The 14,965-nt window shown below is 64.5% G+C and overlaps 3 protein-coding genes across 3 annotated transcripts; all 3 read right to left on the bottom strand.

Annotated features, from left to right (window-relative positions):
• Window positions 1-403: 403 nt before the first annotated feature.
• LOC118694693 (keratin-associated protein 10-4-like) lies at window positions 404-5,277 on the bottom strand. The gene is made up of 13 exons (XM_036395877.1): window positions 5,202-5,277; window positions 4,058-4,207; window positions 3,702-3,845; window positions 3,309-3,449; window positions 2,870-3,004; window positions 2,628-2,771; window positions 2,375-2,518; window positions 2,030-2,179; window positions 1,792-1,938; window positions 1,590-1,709; window positions 927-1,061; window positions 707-841; window positions 404-414 (listed from the first exon to the last, which is right to left on the bottom strand). Exons 1-13 carry the CDS (start codon window positions 5,275-5,277, stop codon window positions 404-406), a joined length of 1,632 nt encoding a protein of 543 aa, XP_036251770.1.
• Window positions 5,278-6,516: 1,239 nt separating this feature from the next.
• On the bottom strand, window positions 6,517-8,431 carry WFDC3 (WAP four-disulfide core domain 3). The gene is given in 7 exon segments (XM_036395878.1): window positions 6,517-6,527; window positions 6,672-6,725; window positions 6,728-6,811; window positions 6,973-7,185; window positions 7,785-7,928; window positions 8,075-8,184; window positions 8,391-8,431. Coding segments are annotated over 7 exon segments (657 nt in total).
• Window positions 8,432-9,876: 1,445 nt separating this feature from the next.
• Window positions 9,877-11,802, bottom strand: LOC118694651 (WAP four-disulfide core domain protein 2-like). Its single transcript, XM_036395827.1, has 4 exons — window positions 11,666-11,802; window positions 11,270-11,404; window positions 10,094-10,246; window positions 9,877-10,010 (listed from the first exon to the last, which is right to left on the bottom strand). Exons 1-3 carry the CDS (start codon window positions 11,751-11,753, stop codon window positions 10,095-10,097), a joined length of 375 nt encoding a protein of 124 aa, XP_036251720.1. The 5' UTR covers window positions 11,754-11,802; the 3' UTR covers window positions 9,877-10,010; window position 10,094.
• Between the last annotated feature and the right edge of the window lie 3,163 nt (window positions 11,803-14,965).

Below are 14,965 nucleotides of genomic sequence, written 5' to 3' on the forward strand. Positions count from 1 at the left end.
GCTCACCCAGCCACCACCCTGCAGCTCCCATTGCCACAGACAGGGCTCCCAGCCCAGCCTTCCAGCTGCTGACATGACCTGACTGGGAGCTGAAGCCACTGAATGACAGAGGAGGAACAGCTCCTGCCTCGATGGATGCCTGGGGTGGTGCCTGTGCCTGCCCTGCCCTGACCCTGGTCTGTGTCTGCACTGCTTCACTGATCCTGTGGCACCAACTCTGGCTGGACCTCCTGGCCCTGGAGGCTTCAGGTGATTTCAAGGCCACTCCAGGACCACACGGGGCAGCTGGGGAAAATCAAGCACACACTTTATTGCTGGAGGTGGTGGGGAGGGGACAGGCCAGCTGGGGCTCATGACTGTCCCATGTCCCCTAATTTCCTGCTGCAGAGGAGCTGCTCTCCCATCACACAGCATCTGAAAAGGAGGATGTGCTTTTAGGGAGCAATGAGGCTGCAGGAGTGAGGGACCAGTGGCCACAATTGCAGCCATGAGAGCTCCATGAGAGCTCCATCCCACTCTGCATCACTTCAGATCCCCTCGCCCTGCAAATGCATCTGCTGGGAGCAAAGCAATGGGGCTGCAGTGGGAACTGGCCTCACAGTGATGCTGAGCTGGGAGCATGCTGAGGGCTGTGCCCTTCAAACAGGTCAGCTGGCACCCTGGGGGTTAGCCCTGGGGGGTCTATGATGGCCACAGGCCTCCTTACCACCAGACACCCGCATGCAGACATGGCCGCAGCCGTTGCTGCAGCACTTGTGGCCCCAGGGACATTCCTCATCCAGGCTGCACAGGTCCAGGCAGGTCCCACCACCCCCAGGCCTGGGGCACGCTCCAGCTCTGCCTGCAGGGCAGAACACCCTGCCATGGACCACCTGGCTGAGACACCCCACGTCTCCTGGGGCAGCACTGGGTCTGCTGTTCCTCACCTCCAGGAGTGTCCAGGCAGACGCGGCCGCAGGAGGTGCGAGTGCACCGCTGTCCCCAGGGACACTGAGAGTCGGCCTCACACTCATCTGAGCAGCGCTCAGCACTGGGCTGGGGCACAGCCACAGTGTCCTGCTCTGTGGGCAGGGCAGCATGGTCACCTGGTGACTAAGCTGAGGCTGTGTGTGCTCATCACTCGCACAGAAAGAGGGGGAGGCATGGAAAGAAGGATGGGGGCAGATCGTATCTGTGGAGGGTGTGAGACCCCCACAGGTACAGCTGCCTTGGCAGAGCCAGCTCAGGGTTCCAGTGTGGTCATGGTGAGGGGTCCTCATTGGGGATGAAGGGCCAGGATGCCCTGGGGTGGGTGCCAAGGGGCCCTGGGCTCTGTCCCTGCTGGGCTGGGCAGTGTGAGGGGCTGACCTTGCAGAGAGGCTGGTGTGCAGATGTGGCCGCAGCCGTTACTGCAGCACTTGTGGCCCCAGGGACACTGCTCGTCGAAGTCACACAGGTCCAGGCATGTGCCCCCCTCCCTGGGGATGGGGCACACTCCCACTCTGCCTGCAAGGTAATCACCCAGCTGGGGCACATCTGGCCTGGGCCACCTCACCACGGGGCACTCCAGGGCAGCCGCACCTCTCCCAGAGGGCCTGGCTGGTTCTCACCTCCAGGGATGTCCATGCAGACGTGGCCACAGCCGATGCTAGTGCACCGCTGCCCCCGGGGACACTGAGAATCAGCCTGGCACTCCTCCACACACCGGCCATCAGCTTTGTCCCCGCTGTCTGCAGGGACACCACCGTGCTGTCACCTGGCTGCCCTTGGGGGGCTGGGGCCAGCTCCCCCCGAACAAGCTGTGCCTTCTACCTCTGGGCACGGGCACGCACTCCCGGCCGCAGCCGGTGTCACAGCACTTCTCCTCTCGCCGGCAGACGCTGTCATCCAGGCACTGCCTCCCGCGCCGGCCCCGCAGCTCCCAGCACGGCCCTGCCCGCGGGCACTCCCCGGGGTGCTCTGCCCGAGGAGGGCATGCGGGTGAGGGCAGAGGTCCTAGCCCCGCTGTCACATCGCTTCCCTGTGCTGGTGGCCGGGCAGCCGCGCTCACCTTGGGCAGGGCGGGTGCAGCGCATGGCGCAGCCGGAGAAGCAGCACTTCTCCTGCCGGGAGCAGTCCCTGTCGTGGCTGCAGGAGTCCATCTCCGTGCACGGCTCCGATGCGTGTTGTGGCCTCACCTTTGGACACTCACCGGGTTTTTCTGAGAGGGGCAGAAAGAGACAGCAGGAGGAGGGACCACCCTGTATTGCAGGCACCTCCTTTTGTGCCGCCTGGGCTGTCCTGGCCCGGGGCTCTGAGTGCCTGCCCTGTGGCAGCGCCGTCCCACATCCTGTGCCCAGGAGCTTTGATCCCACCATTCTCGGTGGAATCACTGCTCTAGTGACCGTCTCCTCACCTGGTTCAGGGGCTGAGCACACGGAGCCACATCTGCTGCTGCTGCAGCACTTCTGAGCCCCCGGGCACTGCCAGTCCTTGGTGCAGGCGGTGCCACACGGGGCCAGCGGAGCCTCCCCAGCCAGCGGGCAGATTCCTGGTTTCTCTGCGGGCAGGAGGCAGCGGGGCTGGGAGTGCAGGCAGAAACAGCGGGTCTTCCCCACCCAGTGTCACAGTCCCTGGAGCTGGGGGACACCCCTGCCCGTATCTGGCACCTGGGGATGGGGGTAGGCAGACGGAGTCGCAGCCACGGAGGCAGCACTTCTCCTCTCGGGGGCACTCGTCATCGTGCCGGCACCAGGCTCTGCAGTTGTAAGTGGGGAACAGCCCGGCACGGACCGGGCAGAATCCATCCTTCCCTGCAGGCATGGAGTGGGGTGGCTGCTTGGAGACACAGCCGTGGGGACCAGGGCACGTGGGGCTGTGGAGCCTTTGGGGCGGCTCACAGCCCCCTCACCTTGGCTGCTTGCCCCACAGTGCCTGGTGCACAGCTGGTGACAGCACACGTGGAAAGGGGGACAGTCCTCGTCCTTGAGGCATCCCCACTGGTGCTGCAGTGGCCTTTGGGTCACTGGGGCAGGGCTGGTGTCCTCTGCAGCGTGGAGCAGGATGAGAGCACGATGGTGGCCTCACCAGAGTTTGGTTGCACTGTCCCCTCCCCACTCCAGGGCCCACCTGGGGGCTGTGCAGTGTGTCCCCACCCCAGACCTGGCAGAGCCCACCCTGGCAAGCATGGGGTGAGGGGTCCCGTTTGTGCCACAGCTCTGTGCTATGGTGGCTGCTGCCCCACGGCGTCATTCCCGGTCTCTGAGCCGTGTCCCCGCCCTCGCTGCCCATCCTGTCCCATGCTGTCCCATGCTGTCCCAGGTGTCCCATGCTGTCCCGTCCTGCCTCACCGGCCGGCACTCCCGGCAGGCACTGGTGGCCGCAGCTGCTGTTGCAGCATTTCTGCGCGTCGGGGCAGTCGCTGTCACCTCGGCACCGCTCCCGGAATGGTCCTGGCTGCACCGTGGGGCCCTGGCTGAGCTTGGGCTGGGCTGACAGGGCAGAAGGGCTGTGACGATTCAGCACTGGCCGCCCTGCCTGCCCCGGGGGTCCCTGGTTCCTGTCATCACCCGCACATTCCTGGCGCCTGCGGCCACGTCCCGGTGTTGGGTTTTCCCGGCAGCTGCCGGGGCAGGGAAAGCACCGTGTGCTGCCCCAGGGGCCAGGGCGTCCGGGAGACAACCATGGCACACAGGGTCCCTGGGGTGAGCCAGGGCACCCAGCCGGCCCCGCCGGGTCCTTACCCTGCGCCGGCTCCAGGCAGGCAGAGCCGCAGCCCAGCGGGCAGCACTTCTGCGCTCCCAGGCAGTCCTTGTCCTCCAGGCAGGGGAAGGAGCAGGGGGCAATGAGCCCCTCGGGGGCTGCTGCCGGGCAGGCACCGGGCTTCTCTGCAGCGCCGAGGGGCCGAGAGGTGAGGCGGCACTGCAGTGTCCTAGGGCAGCACCAGGAAACCTGCCCCTGCCAGACCCCTGTGCCTCCCATCCACACATCCCAGCGGCGCTCAGGAGGCTGCTGGCAGCGCACAGGGAATGGGACAGGGAGAGGGGTGCCAGCTGCCCCGGGACAGAGGTGTGTCAGCGGCTGTCGCGCGGTGCCGTACCTTCTGCCGGGGGGATGCAGCGGAGCCGGCACTCCCAGAGGCAGCACTTGAGCCCAGCGGGGCAGCTGGAGTCATTGGCACAGAGCGGGGACTCCAGGCGCAAGCAGCGCATGAAGTCCCGTGGACACCGCCCCGGTTTCTGGGAGTCCCCTGCGTTGGGATGGCAATGTCAGGACAGTGCCAGAGCCCCTCATCCTCCATCCCTGGGGAAGCAGGATGTGGATTTCTCTGCAGGGAGGGACTGCAGCCCAGGGGCTGGAGCTTCTCTGCATCATGGCCCAGGGCTGCTGGACCCCCACACCGAGACCTGCATGGCACAGCACAGTGTGGCACGGTGTAGCATGGCATGTCATGGTGCGGGGTGGCACGGCCCGTGTGTGCCCTCACAAGTGCCACAAGGAGGGTCACTGGCCCTGTCAGGGTGAAGCCAGCACCAGCTGGAGGTCAGGATCTATTCCTGAGCATCCTGCTGCCGCGGACATCCTCACTGCAAGCAGCACGCTCATCACTGCTGCCGTCTCCTCCTCTTCCTTCTCCTCCTCCTCCTCTTGGCACCCTGTGCTCCTCTTGGCCATGTTGGGAAACGTGGGGCAGCCCTGCCTCTGGTACAGGCGAGCTCCAGCTGGCGCCCGTGCCCGGCTCCCGCTGCCAGCCGGGGCTGTGGCGGAGCCGCCTCTGCCATCAGCCTGTCCGGGTGTTTGGGCTGCAAACAGACGCTGCTGGAGTTTCACTGCAAACAGCAGCTGCTCGCTTCAAACAAAGAGGCACCGGCCGTGCCTCGGTGTGGGCAGAGCCACACCACAGCTGGCACCACCGCCCCGGGCACTGTCCCACGGCGGGGGGGTGGCAGCAAGGGTCTGTGCCCGGGATGCAGCAGAGACCCTGCTGCACGTGGCACTGCTGGGAGCCAATAGTTGCTGTGCCCGTGGGGTGCAGGGGGTGCCCACGGGGCTGAGGGCATGCACACCTGCACCCTGGGGTGGGGGCCGGGTCCCCCAGGCAGCAGGGCTCCAGTGCAGGGGCTGCAGCCAGCTGGGACGTGGTCCCAGAGGGGACACGGCAGGGACACGGGGGCTGGGATGCAAGGAGCTGCTCCCAGGTTGCCTGTGCCTGGCAGCTGCTGGGTTTGACTCCTGGTACTCACCACCCTTCTCTGGTGTTACACTCGGCTCTGCCCTGAGGATGAGGAGGCCCAAGAGGAGGAAAACTCCTGGGCTCATGCTGTGGCTGGGGATGCTGTGCATGTCTGGAGCTGAGCTGGGGCTTGGTTTAAAGTCTGTGTCAGGGCGCCTGAAGTGGCAGGGCAGCTGAAGTTGAGCTGCCTGCTGTGGCAGGCTGTTGTGCTATGGGCAGGAGGGGCAGGAGGAGGGGCAGTTCCCAGAACCCACCGGCGCCCTGCCAGCCACCCCGCTTATCTCTGCCCAAGCCCTGCTTTGGGGTCATGGTGACCTGGGGGGCTGGGAAGGCCAGATGGGGTCAGGCACTTCTGCCCCTCATGTTGCACCACACCATCCTTGCTGGAGCTGGCTGTCACTCCCTCTCTGGGTTTCTTTCCAGCCCCACTCACCCCTCTGCTCCCTGGAGTGGGGGCTGTGGATAGACTCCATGGCTTGGTCCTGGAATGGCTGTGGGAGCAGCATGAGGGCTTCTAACAGCTCTGCTGCCATGGTGCTGCTCTTCAGCCAAGGGCAGCTTCCATGCAGGGACTGCTTGGCATCCAGCACCATGAGTAAGCAGGTCCTGCCATGGCCCCTGGCACACGAGTGATGCTCCCTGCCCCCTCCTTGTCTGGGTGCTCCATCTGGCCTGACCCGTGACTGCTTTTCCCACCAGGTTTTGACACTCTGGGATGCAAATGAGCCCTTCCTTGGCACAAGGAATCTGAGGGAACTGGTTTTCCAGCCCATGACTGCTGAGGGGACATTATGCAGCCCCCAGGCCCAGCAGGATGGTTACCATGGAATGATCATGCCTGGAAATCACCTGCATGGAACTGGGACCCTCTCCCTGCCCTCAAGCAGTGCCTGCATGCAGGGATGGCTGCCTGCACCTCCCTGCCTGCACGAAGCCCAGGCTGCCAGCACCTGTGGGAACCAGAGCACAGAACAGGGATGGTGACCCAGAGCAGAGGTGCCTGTGGGATGGTTTATTGTGTCTCAGTGCTGTGGGGCAGAGGGGCCATTGTGGGTGCAGGGTTTTGCCTCATGCAGGGTTGCTAGGATTCTTGGCTGTGGGTGGTGCAGGCAGCATGCAGCCCTTAATGGCACAGCTGGGGGTGCCAGGGACCATGACCGGAAGCATCAGAGTCACTGCTGGTGCCATCCTGCCAGGGAACAGGGTCCAGCACAGGGAGAGGTGTGGGTGCACCAGCACCTCTGCTCAGCCCATGGGTGCAGTGGCAGTGGGGTGGAGGATGACCCTGAAATGGCAGCTCCTGGTGCAGCCCTTCCTGGACATGGCTACGCTGTACCTGGAAGAGGGAAATGAGGTGGTCAGTGAGGATGCCTCAGTGCTCCTTCTCTGAGGGATGGGACGCCCTGTGGTGCTCCTGCCCTGGCCCCCTCTGTCCCCTCCAGGCTGGAGCCAGGAGGCAGCAGGCTGGACGGGACTGTACCCCACAGTGGGTGGATGCAGACCCAGCTGCAGCCCTGCAGGCAGCAGGGGGGACAGGGGGACAGTCCCTGTCCTGCAGGCACAGGAGGAGGCACTTGGCTGCCTGAGCACCCTCTGCTGCAGGAGGACAGAGACCTGGCCATGCTGGCACATGTGGAGAGAGAAAGGGGTGAGGGGCTCAGGGCACCCCTCCAGGGTGGGGGAGCTGCCCTGCCTGCAGGGGTGAGCTCCTCACTGAGCTCCTGCCCCATTGGACAGCAGCTCAGTCCCCAGCTTCCCATTGCCCCCCGAGGGTCACGGTGTCAGGTAGGCAGGGGGCACAGGGGTCTCGTCCCCACAGGGTGCCGGTGGCTTACCCTTGGTGGGTGGTTTGCAGATGTGGCCACAGCCAGTGGTGCAGCACTTGTTGTCCCCAGTGCAGTCACTGTCAGTGTCACACAGCTCCAGGCAGGGCCCCAAAGAGCCCCGCAGCACCGTGGGGCACACGCCAGGCTTTGCTGTGGCATGGTGGCTCCCTGGTGACAGGGAAGAGTGCAGCTGTGCCGGGATTCTGTCCCCAGTCCCACTCCTGGCATGGCCTTGGTCTCCATCCTGTCCCTGTCCTCCATCTTCCTTCCCCAAGCACCATGATGACCTCAGTCACCAGCCTCACACCCGTACCAGTCTGACCCAGTGAGACCAGTCACAGCTCAGTATGGGATCCCAGCTGGTGACTGGAGTGGTGAAGGACAACCCTTGCTCTGGTTGCAGTCTGAGAAGGGTGCAGGAGGGAGGGTGAGGAGGGGGTTCAGCCTTTCACACACTCAGAGCCATCTCCCACCCATCACAGAGGAGCTGGGCATGGGGATCCCTTCCCACAGCACCCTGAGGGGCAGCTCTGAGGGCTGGGGCTGTGCCCAGGGCAGGCGTGTGGCACTGGGAGCTGCAGCCAGTGGCACACACTCCCTGGGGCCTGGATGGGTGCCACCAGCTGCACACCTGGCCAGGCACAGCCGCTGTACCTTGTCCACAATAGGGCTGGGCACACGCTGGGCTCTGCCAGGGGGGAGCTGGGCTAGCACCAGTGCAGTGGTGGGCTGGACGTGGGGATCAGAGAGGGCTGGCAGAGCTGTACCTGTGTCTGGAGGGGTACAGGCCAGCCCACAGCCAGAGAAGCAGCACTTGTGCTCCCCAGGGCAGTCCCGGTCATCGGTGCAGCGGTTGGGGCAGGCAGCAGCTCTGCTCTGGGCACGCTTCCGTGGGCAGAGCCCAGGTTTGGCTGGAGGGAAGGCTCAGGGTTTGGCCTGCAGCCAGCCTGCCCCCACTGCCCACAACTCCTCTACAGTGCAATGGGGGCTGCAGACCCCTGGGGCTGCCCCAGGGCATTCTCAGCCTGGCATGGGGGGGATCTCCAGGACAGCTCACCTGGCTCAGCCAGCACGCAGCGGGTGCAGCAGCCGCGGGTGCAGCACTTCTCCCCCGAGTGGCATGTGGTGTCGTTGTGACATCTTGTCCCACAGCTTGGCCCGATGGCACTGCCAGCACGGGGGCAGTATCCCGGGCTCTCTGCAGAGGGAGATGCTCCATGCAGCCATGTCCCAGGGAGCAGGGCTTGCTCCAGGGGCACCAAGGAGCACCAGGCACAGGCACCAGCCCACATCCCACCCATTGCCCGATCCTCACACTGCCATCCCTCGGAGTGAGCAGCAGTACCTGTGGTGGGCAGGAGGCAGGTCCAGACCTTCCCGATCTGGCAGCACTTCTCAGCACCAGGGCAGCCATGGTCGGAGAGGCAGTACAGCCTGGGGGGCCAGGGGGCTCCGCTCGCCCCCGGCGGGCACTTACCCTCTTTGGGGGGGGCAGGAGGGGCAGTGGGGGTCCAGCGTTCCTGCAGGGCCCGGTGTGGGGACGCAGTGAGGGTGAGGGCAGTGCCCTGGTCCCTGGGGCTGTGCTGCTGGGCCAGGGTGAGCAGTGCCAGGAGCACCAGAAGGGTGCGGTGGCCCAGCATTGCGCTGCAGTCAATGTGCTTCTGGGCAATGGGCTGGGATTTAAACCCTGCTGGAGTGGGGGCTGGCCAAGCCAAGCTGCTCCTTCTCATGGCAGCACAGTTACAGGACTGTGGGAGTGCTGGGCATAAACAATTCAGCTTGGGGGAGACTCCTGGCGCAGTGCTGGGCTCGTGGCCCATGGCTGACACATCTGCAGCTCCCTTTCCAGGTCACTGGTGACCTGTGAGCAGCTGTGCCAAGGGCTGACCAGCACTCCCAGAGCCACACCATTGAGAGCATGGGTGGGACACAGGAGCAGTGTCCTGTCCCAGTCTTCAGTGTCCACTGGCTCCCTCCTGGCCCACATGGAGCAGGGAGAGCTGCTGTGGAGCTGTGGTGCTGGCACAGCCTGCACCTGCACCGCACAGAGAGGGGAACCAGCACCAGACCCTGGACAGTGCTGGGCAAGGTGTGGGGCTCACTCAGTCCCAGGGGATGGCTCTGCCAAGGGCAGGGGCTTTGGGGGTGCCAGCCCCTCCCAGGCAGGAGGGACATGCTCTGATCCCAGGGGCTGAGAGCAGGAGCAGGCAGGTATGGAAGAAACAGGGCCCCTGGAGACCTGTGGAGAGCAGGAAATGCCAGGGGAAAGCAGGACAGGAACAGGAGCCCCCCAGATTCGAGCAGGTGGGGAGGGATGTGGCAGGGGCAGGCATGGGACTGTGGCATGTGGGTTGCACTGCCAAAAGCTCCTTCAGGCTTCCGCTGTGGGCAAGGTGCCATGGCCAGGCTGGGAGGGCAGAGATAAGGAGGAGTCTGGGTGATGCTCCTGTATGAGCACACACTGCAGCCTGTTTGTCCCCTGGCCATTGCAGGGAGCAAAGAGCAGCTCTGCTCTGATGGGACACAGACAGAGCTGCACCTTGACAGTGCTCTGAGCATGGTGGAGGACCCAAGGTGGAGGAGCCAGTGTGCAGGGGCAGCTGGGGCCATGGACCCATGGGACAGCCCCAGGCAGGGCACAGGACCCTTGGAGGCATGACAGAGTCAATCAATGCTGCTGCTTGTGTGAAGCCCTTCCAGGCATCCCTGGCATGGGATGGAGAGGCAGCCATGGCTTGTGATGGAGAGGTGGCCACAGCATGGAACAAAGAGGTGGCCACAGTGTGGGATGGAGAGGCAACCACAGCGTGTAAGGGAGAAGCTGCTTTATTGGTGAGAGTGCAGGGGTCTTGCCCTGAGCAGAGAACCCCAGGGAGAAAATTGAGGCTGAAGGCTCCAAGCCGGGGGGGTGGTGCAGGGCCACGGCCAGGGCATGAGGGATGGGCATCAGGCAGCAGCTTCCCTGTGGCTGGGCTGGCAGGAGGTGGCTGCACCTGCAAAGGAGCAGAGGCTGTGAGCAGGATGGGTGCATAGGCATCACTGTGGGATCCCTGGGGCTGGAATGCACCCAACTGACCTCACTGGATGGGTGTCACACAGGAGACCTTGCCACAGCCATTCCTGCAACACTTCTGGATCCCGGAGCAGTTGGCATCGGTCTTGCACTGGTTGGAGCAGACGCCCAGCATGGGGATGCCCGGGTTGACGGGTGGGCAGGTGCCAGGCTTCTCTGAAAGGCAAAAGAACATGGCTGAGACCTGCTGGCCCTGGCATGAGGGGCAGGACCTACCCTGCAGCTCCCAAAGCTGTGGGCATGGTGCTGGCCCCTATCTGCCATGGAGGAGGGACCACCACGGTACCCAGCATTTCCCCCATCCCACAGATCCGCTTGTTGGCACTCCTCGCCAGCTGGACCTGATGGGGACAGGTCAGGGAGGCCACACAGCATAGTGGTCCCCAACAGTCCCTGTGCCCAGTGTTCCCTCTCAGGGACACAGGGCTGGCACAGGATGCACAGCTGCAGCATGCAGACATGATGGAGGCCTTGGCCCTGCTGTCCTCTACAACTGCCATGGATGGCCCAGGCTGTTTGTTCATAGCATGGGGGCGCAGCCTAGGCCTCAGCCAGGATCACGGGCCCCCCAAACAGCCTTTGCCCAAGCAGTGTGGGGCCCCTGCCCCACTGTCCCACTGCCTGCCACTGGCACTGAGCTCTGGCTCTGCACCATGCTGCTGCACTCCACTGTGGTGCAGCCAAGCCAGCACTGTCCTGCAGGCAGCCATGGAGGCACTGGAGCCTCCAGGTCACATCCATCTGTCTGCACCTGTGGATTCCAGCTCTTGCACCCATCTCCTTGGGTTGCTGTCCAGGACTGTTGTGGTGAGCAAAGAACGGTGCCCCCACATCCTGGGCTGGCAGCTGCCCACAAGGCTGAGCAGGCAACAAGGGCTGCAATGGGGAATGGCTCAGACCCCACCCTCCACCCAAGCCCCAGCATCATTTAGGGCTGTCCACTCAGCCCCTGCATCGCTGAGAGGAGGAAGGTGTGAGTGTGGCCCAGCAGGAGCACACCCCGAGTCTGCTGGGCTTCCATACAGCCCCCAGTCCTGCAGCTGAACACACATCGGGCACCCAGGCCTGTGGCCACCGCTGCGCCCTGGAGCACCCGTGCTGCTGGCTGGGACGGGCTGCTGGCTCGTGGCAGCGGCAGCGACCCTGGGCAGCACGGCCAGGAGTAGGAGGCAGTGTTACCGTCAGGCTTCTGGCAGGCCTTGCCGCAGGCTGCCGGGCAGCACTTGAGGGTGCTCTCGCAGTCGCCATCCGACTGGCACCCCACCGTGCAGTTCACCGCATCCGTCGCCGGGCTGGGGCACACGCCGGCTTTGGCTGCAAGGCAAAGGTGGGGCCGTGGGCAGGCGGGGGCGGCCGGCGCCGGGCAGGGCGAGGGCTGCGTCCCTTTCCGGGAGATGCTGCCCCGGCCCCAGGGCTGGGTCCAGGGATGCTGCCGAGCCCAACCGCGCCGGACACGGGCCGGTGCTCGCCGCGGCCCCCACGCCGGCTGCCCTGGGGCTGCGAGGGAGGGATGGATGCTGGCCGCTCGCCGGGCGTGCCGTGACGAGCCGTGCTGGGCCATGCGCTCATACTCACTGGTGTCATTCTGGGCGGATGCTGCCGACAGCTCTGCCCACAGAGCCAGGAGCCCCGCCAAGATGAGGACGCTGCGGGCCGCGGGCATGGTGCAGGAACCGGCTGCGCTGTGGCCGCCCGGCCGGCCTTTAAGCTCCTCCACAGGTGGGGCCGGCGGGCTCGGCCTTCCGGGTGGCTCCCAAGGGCCGGGCAGGGCCAGGCTCCCCCTTCGCGCTTGCACAACCCGAGTATCAGGTATCTGCTGCTGCTGGCTGCCGACCAGGGAGGGGGAGCCTCGAGGAGACTGGGCGGCCATGCTGAGAACTCGCCCGGCAGGAACAGCAGCCAAGCACCCCTGGCCACGGCCCCCGCACGCCGGACCCCAGGCAGGCAGCCCCGCGCCGAGCCCGCCGGGCCGCTGGGTCGCCATGGCCCTGCCCTCAGGGATCGGCCCTGGGGATGAAGTGGTACCGCTGGCCCGGAGCGGGGCATGACCCGTCCCTGCTCAGCTCACCCTGCACCGCCCCGGCCACGGGCATGAGCTTGAATGGAGCCCCTGGCCTGGGGCGCTGATGGCCCGAGGCCGGGAGGAGCCAGCAGTGCACACGGGGTTATGGCTCAGCTCTGCTGCTGCTCACCCAGCTCCTGCGCCTGTTCCAGTCACTGTTCTCCTCCAGCTCTTGCTCCTCAAGTGAAGGGTGCTCCAGGCTCCCTGTACCTTGGGCAGGTGCCTGCCCTGGGGCTGCTCTGCACATGGCTGTTCCCACAGCTACAGGAGCTCCTGCCCAGCTCCAGCCCTGTCCTATGCACCCTGCCATCCTCACAGCCTCCCACAGCACTGGGGATGCAGATGGACCATCTGACCACCATTTATGCAAGGGGCTGTCAGGGAATGTCACTGACATGCACTCCCAGTGCTCCAGGGCATTGTGGTGCTGGGGCTGTACGACCCCAGTCCCTTCAGCCTGTCCGGGATACCTTTCCCAATGCCACATCTGGTGGCTCAGGACACTTAACTGCCCCTGGCAATATCAAGCTGGGGATGGTTTGAATGGGCCCGGCTCGCCCACCTGGTATGGCCACCCTGCTCACATCAGCATTTGCCACTCTGCCAGCACCCATCCTCCTGCAGGAGGATGAAACCTGCCCTGTTCCTGGTGATGTGCTCTTGCTGCTGGTGGAGGCAGCCCCAGCTCCAGGTATCTTGTAAACTTGCATGGGCCAAGGGTGCATGGGGCCGGGACATGATCCCTGCCTGAGTCACGAGTTGGCGTCTGCTCTGCCGGGGTCTGTCTCCAGGTAATTTAACCCCACAGTCAACAATGTGGCACAGCGGCGTGGCAGTAAATCAGTAACTGTTTGCCTTTGCCTGTGGTCCCCTCCCTGCCGGGTGTTTATGCAGGAACAGAAGCCGGCGCTCAGCCGCCTGCCCCACTGCCGCACCTCATGTCACCGCTGACGGCAGTGGGAGTGACACATGGGCAGAGGCCCGGGGTGGCAGGGAGATCATCAAGGCAGCCGTTTTCCCTGTGCCCTCCCGGATGGGGACCTGCTGAGGAACTGCAGGGACCTGGCCATGCTCAGGCTGGCTGGGATGCTCCCACAGCAGACCCAGGGCCAGCATCGGGATGCCAGGAATGAAAGCAACCATCTTGCAGCCCAGTGGCCCCTGCAGCAGGGCCAGAGCACAGTGCTGTGTCGGCCAGGGGGGATGGGGGTGGTAACAGCTTGGAGGTGAGCACACTGCCCACCAGGATGGAGAGGAGGGACCTGCACCATCTCTACCTGTGCTGCACAGGGACAGAGCCCACCTGGACCCAGCAGCAGCTTCTCTAGAGCAGCAGCACTGCTGCCAGTCCCACACCCACCTGTGTCACTGGTCACTGGGGTCACTGGTGTCCCACTGTGACTTGCTGTGGCCCTGTGCTGGTGCTCTCTTTAAGCATCATTGCCCTGGTCTGACCCTGTGACAACTCTGCCCAAGCTGAGGTGACCCCAGCATGGGGTGACCTTGGTGCTGGCAGTGAGCAGCGAGCACTGGGAGGCTCTGAGGGAGGATGCCAGCAACAAGAGCAGCTGGATGACAGTAGATGGGAGCCCAGAAATGGAAGGCTCATGGAAGGAAATGAGGGGAAAACCACAGGGGAAACAGAGAGCTGGTGGGAGCTGTGTGGGCACCAGTGGTTTTGCCCACACTTGTGCCCTAGCTCCAAGGTGCCCAGCTGGTTGCTGAAGGGACAATCCAGCTGAAGCTGCCCCCAGCCAGCTGGAGCACCTGGAGAGGGACCAAGCAAGCTGGCAGCAGGGCCAGCAGCTCCAGCCCACGCAGTTGGCATCGCCTTCTGGGAGACAGGAATGCTTTGGCTCCTGTCCCCAGTGTATGGCATCCAGGATATTGATGTCCCCACCCTGCCTCTGCCAGGTGCTTCTTTAGCAGAGGCTGAGGATGGCTGTGGGGAGCACAGGGGTCTGCCAGCTGTCCCCATGGCCAGGGAGGATCCTGGCTGAGCACCTGGGATCAGCAGCCCCAAACCAGGCCCCAAAGGCTTGGTTCTGCTGCATCCCTCGGGAGCTGTGCCCACCAGCACTGAGCCTGGTCACAGTGGCTGCACCCAAGCCTTGTGGGTGACCGTGGCTCCTCCATGGCAGCAGGGAAGTGCTGGAGTCACATCACCTGACTGCTGAGTGGTCAATGATTAAAAGGGGCACACTGAGGTGCCCCTGAGCAGTGAGCCAGCCTCCCGCTGCTGGCACAGAGCAGGGATAGCAAGGACAGGGATACAGAGGGACACCCCATCTCTGGAGACACCAGTGCCCCTCAGTCAGCAGCACAGGGTCCTCTCACCATGGGCATGGACTGGTGCATGGCCCCTCAGGTCCAGCTGTGCACCTGCTGAGGGCTCCTGCCACACTGCCCCATCCTGCCACAGCCGAGCCCCCTTGCCCACGCTGTCCCTGTGGCGCAGAGCTCGGTGGCCCTGCTGGCATGGCCACAGCTTCAGTGGTGCATGGATGCTCTGGAGCCTGGCATATGCCTGGCTCTGTGCTCTGGGATGGCCCCTACCTGCTCTTTCCATGTGGGACCCCTGCCCCAATCAGCCCAGCAGTGCTCCAGGGGCTATCACAAGGCACCCACCCCAAGCCCCCCAGCACTCACCTTTCTCCTCATCAGCCGTAGGGGCTGCATGCAGCTGGGCACACAGGGCCAGGATGCCCAGGAGCAGAACAATGGTGGTCTTCATGTTGGTGAATGCCAAAGGTATGGATGAGGAGCGCAGGTTGATGGGGTTTATATCTGTGTGGAGCTGGGGAGGGGCCATG

The sequence above is a fragment of the Molothrus ater genome, chromosome 17 (assembly GCF_012460135.2).
Source record: "Molothrus ater isolate BHLD 08-10-18 breed brown headed cowbird chromosome 17, BPBGC_Mater_1.1, whole genome shotgun sequence".
In the NCBI taxonomy this organism is placed as follows: domain Eukaryota; kingdom Metazoa; phylum Chordata; class Aves; order Passeriformes; family Icteridae; genus Molothrus; species Molothrus ater.

Bases quoted from the DNA above. Each gene is read 5' to 3' on its own strand.
- LOC118694693 (XM_036395877.1), bottom strand. From the start codon at position 5,277: ATGAGCCCAGGAGTTTTCCTCCTCTTGGGCCTCCTCATCCTCAGGGCA. The intron at 3,450-3,701 runs GTAAGGACCCGG...CTGCCCTGTCAG, and splicing joins CTGCCTGGAGCCGGCGCAGG to CCCAGCCCAAGCTCAGCCAG. The intron at 2,519-2,627 runs GTGCCAGATACG...TCCTGCCCGCAG, and splicing joins CTGCCTACCCCCATCCCCAG to AGAAACCAGGAATCTGCCCG.
- LOC118694651 (XM_036395827.1), bottom strand. From the start codon at position 11,753: ATGCCCGCGGCCCGCAGCGTCCTCATCTTGGCGGGGCTCCTGGCTCTG. The intron at 11,405-11,665 runs GTGAGTATGAGC...TTTGCCTTGCAG, and splicing joins ATCCGCCCAGAATGACACCA to CCAAAGCCGGCGTGTGCCCC. The intron at 10,247-11,269 runs GTAACACTGCCT...TTTGCCTTTCAG, and splicing joins GGCCTGCCAGAAGCCTGACG to AGAAGCCTGGCACCTGCCCA.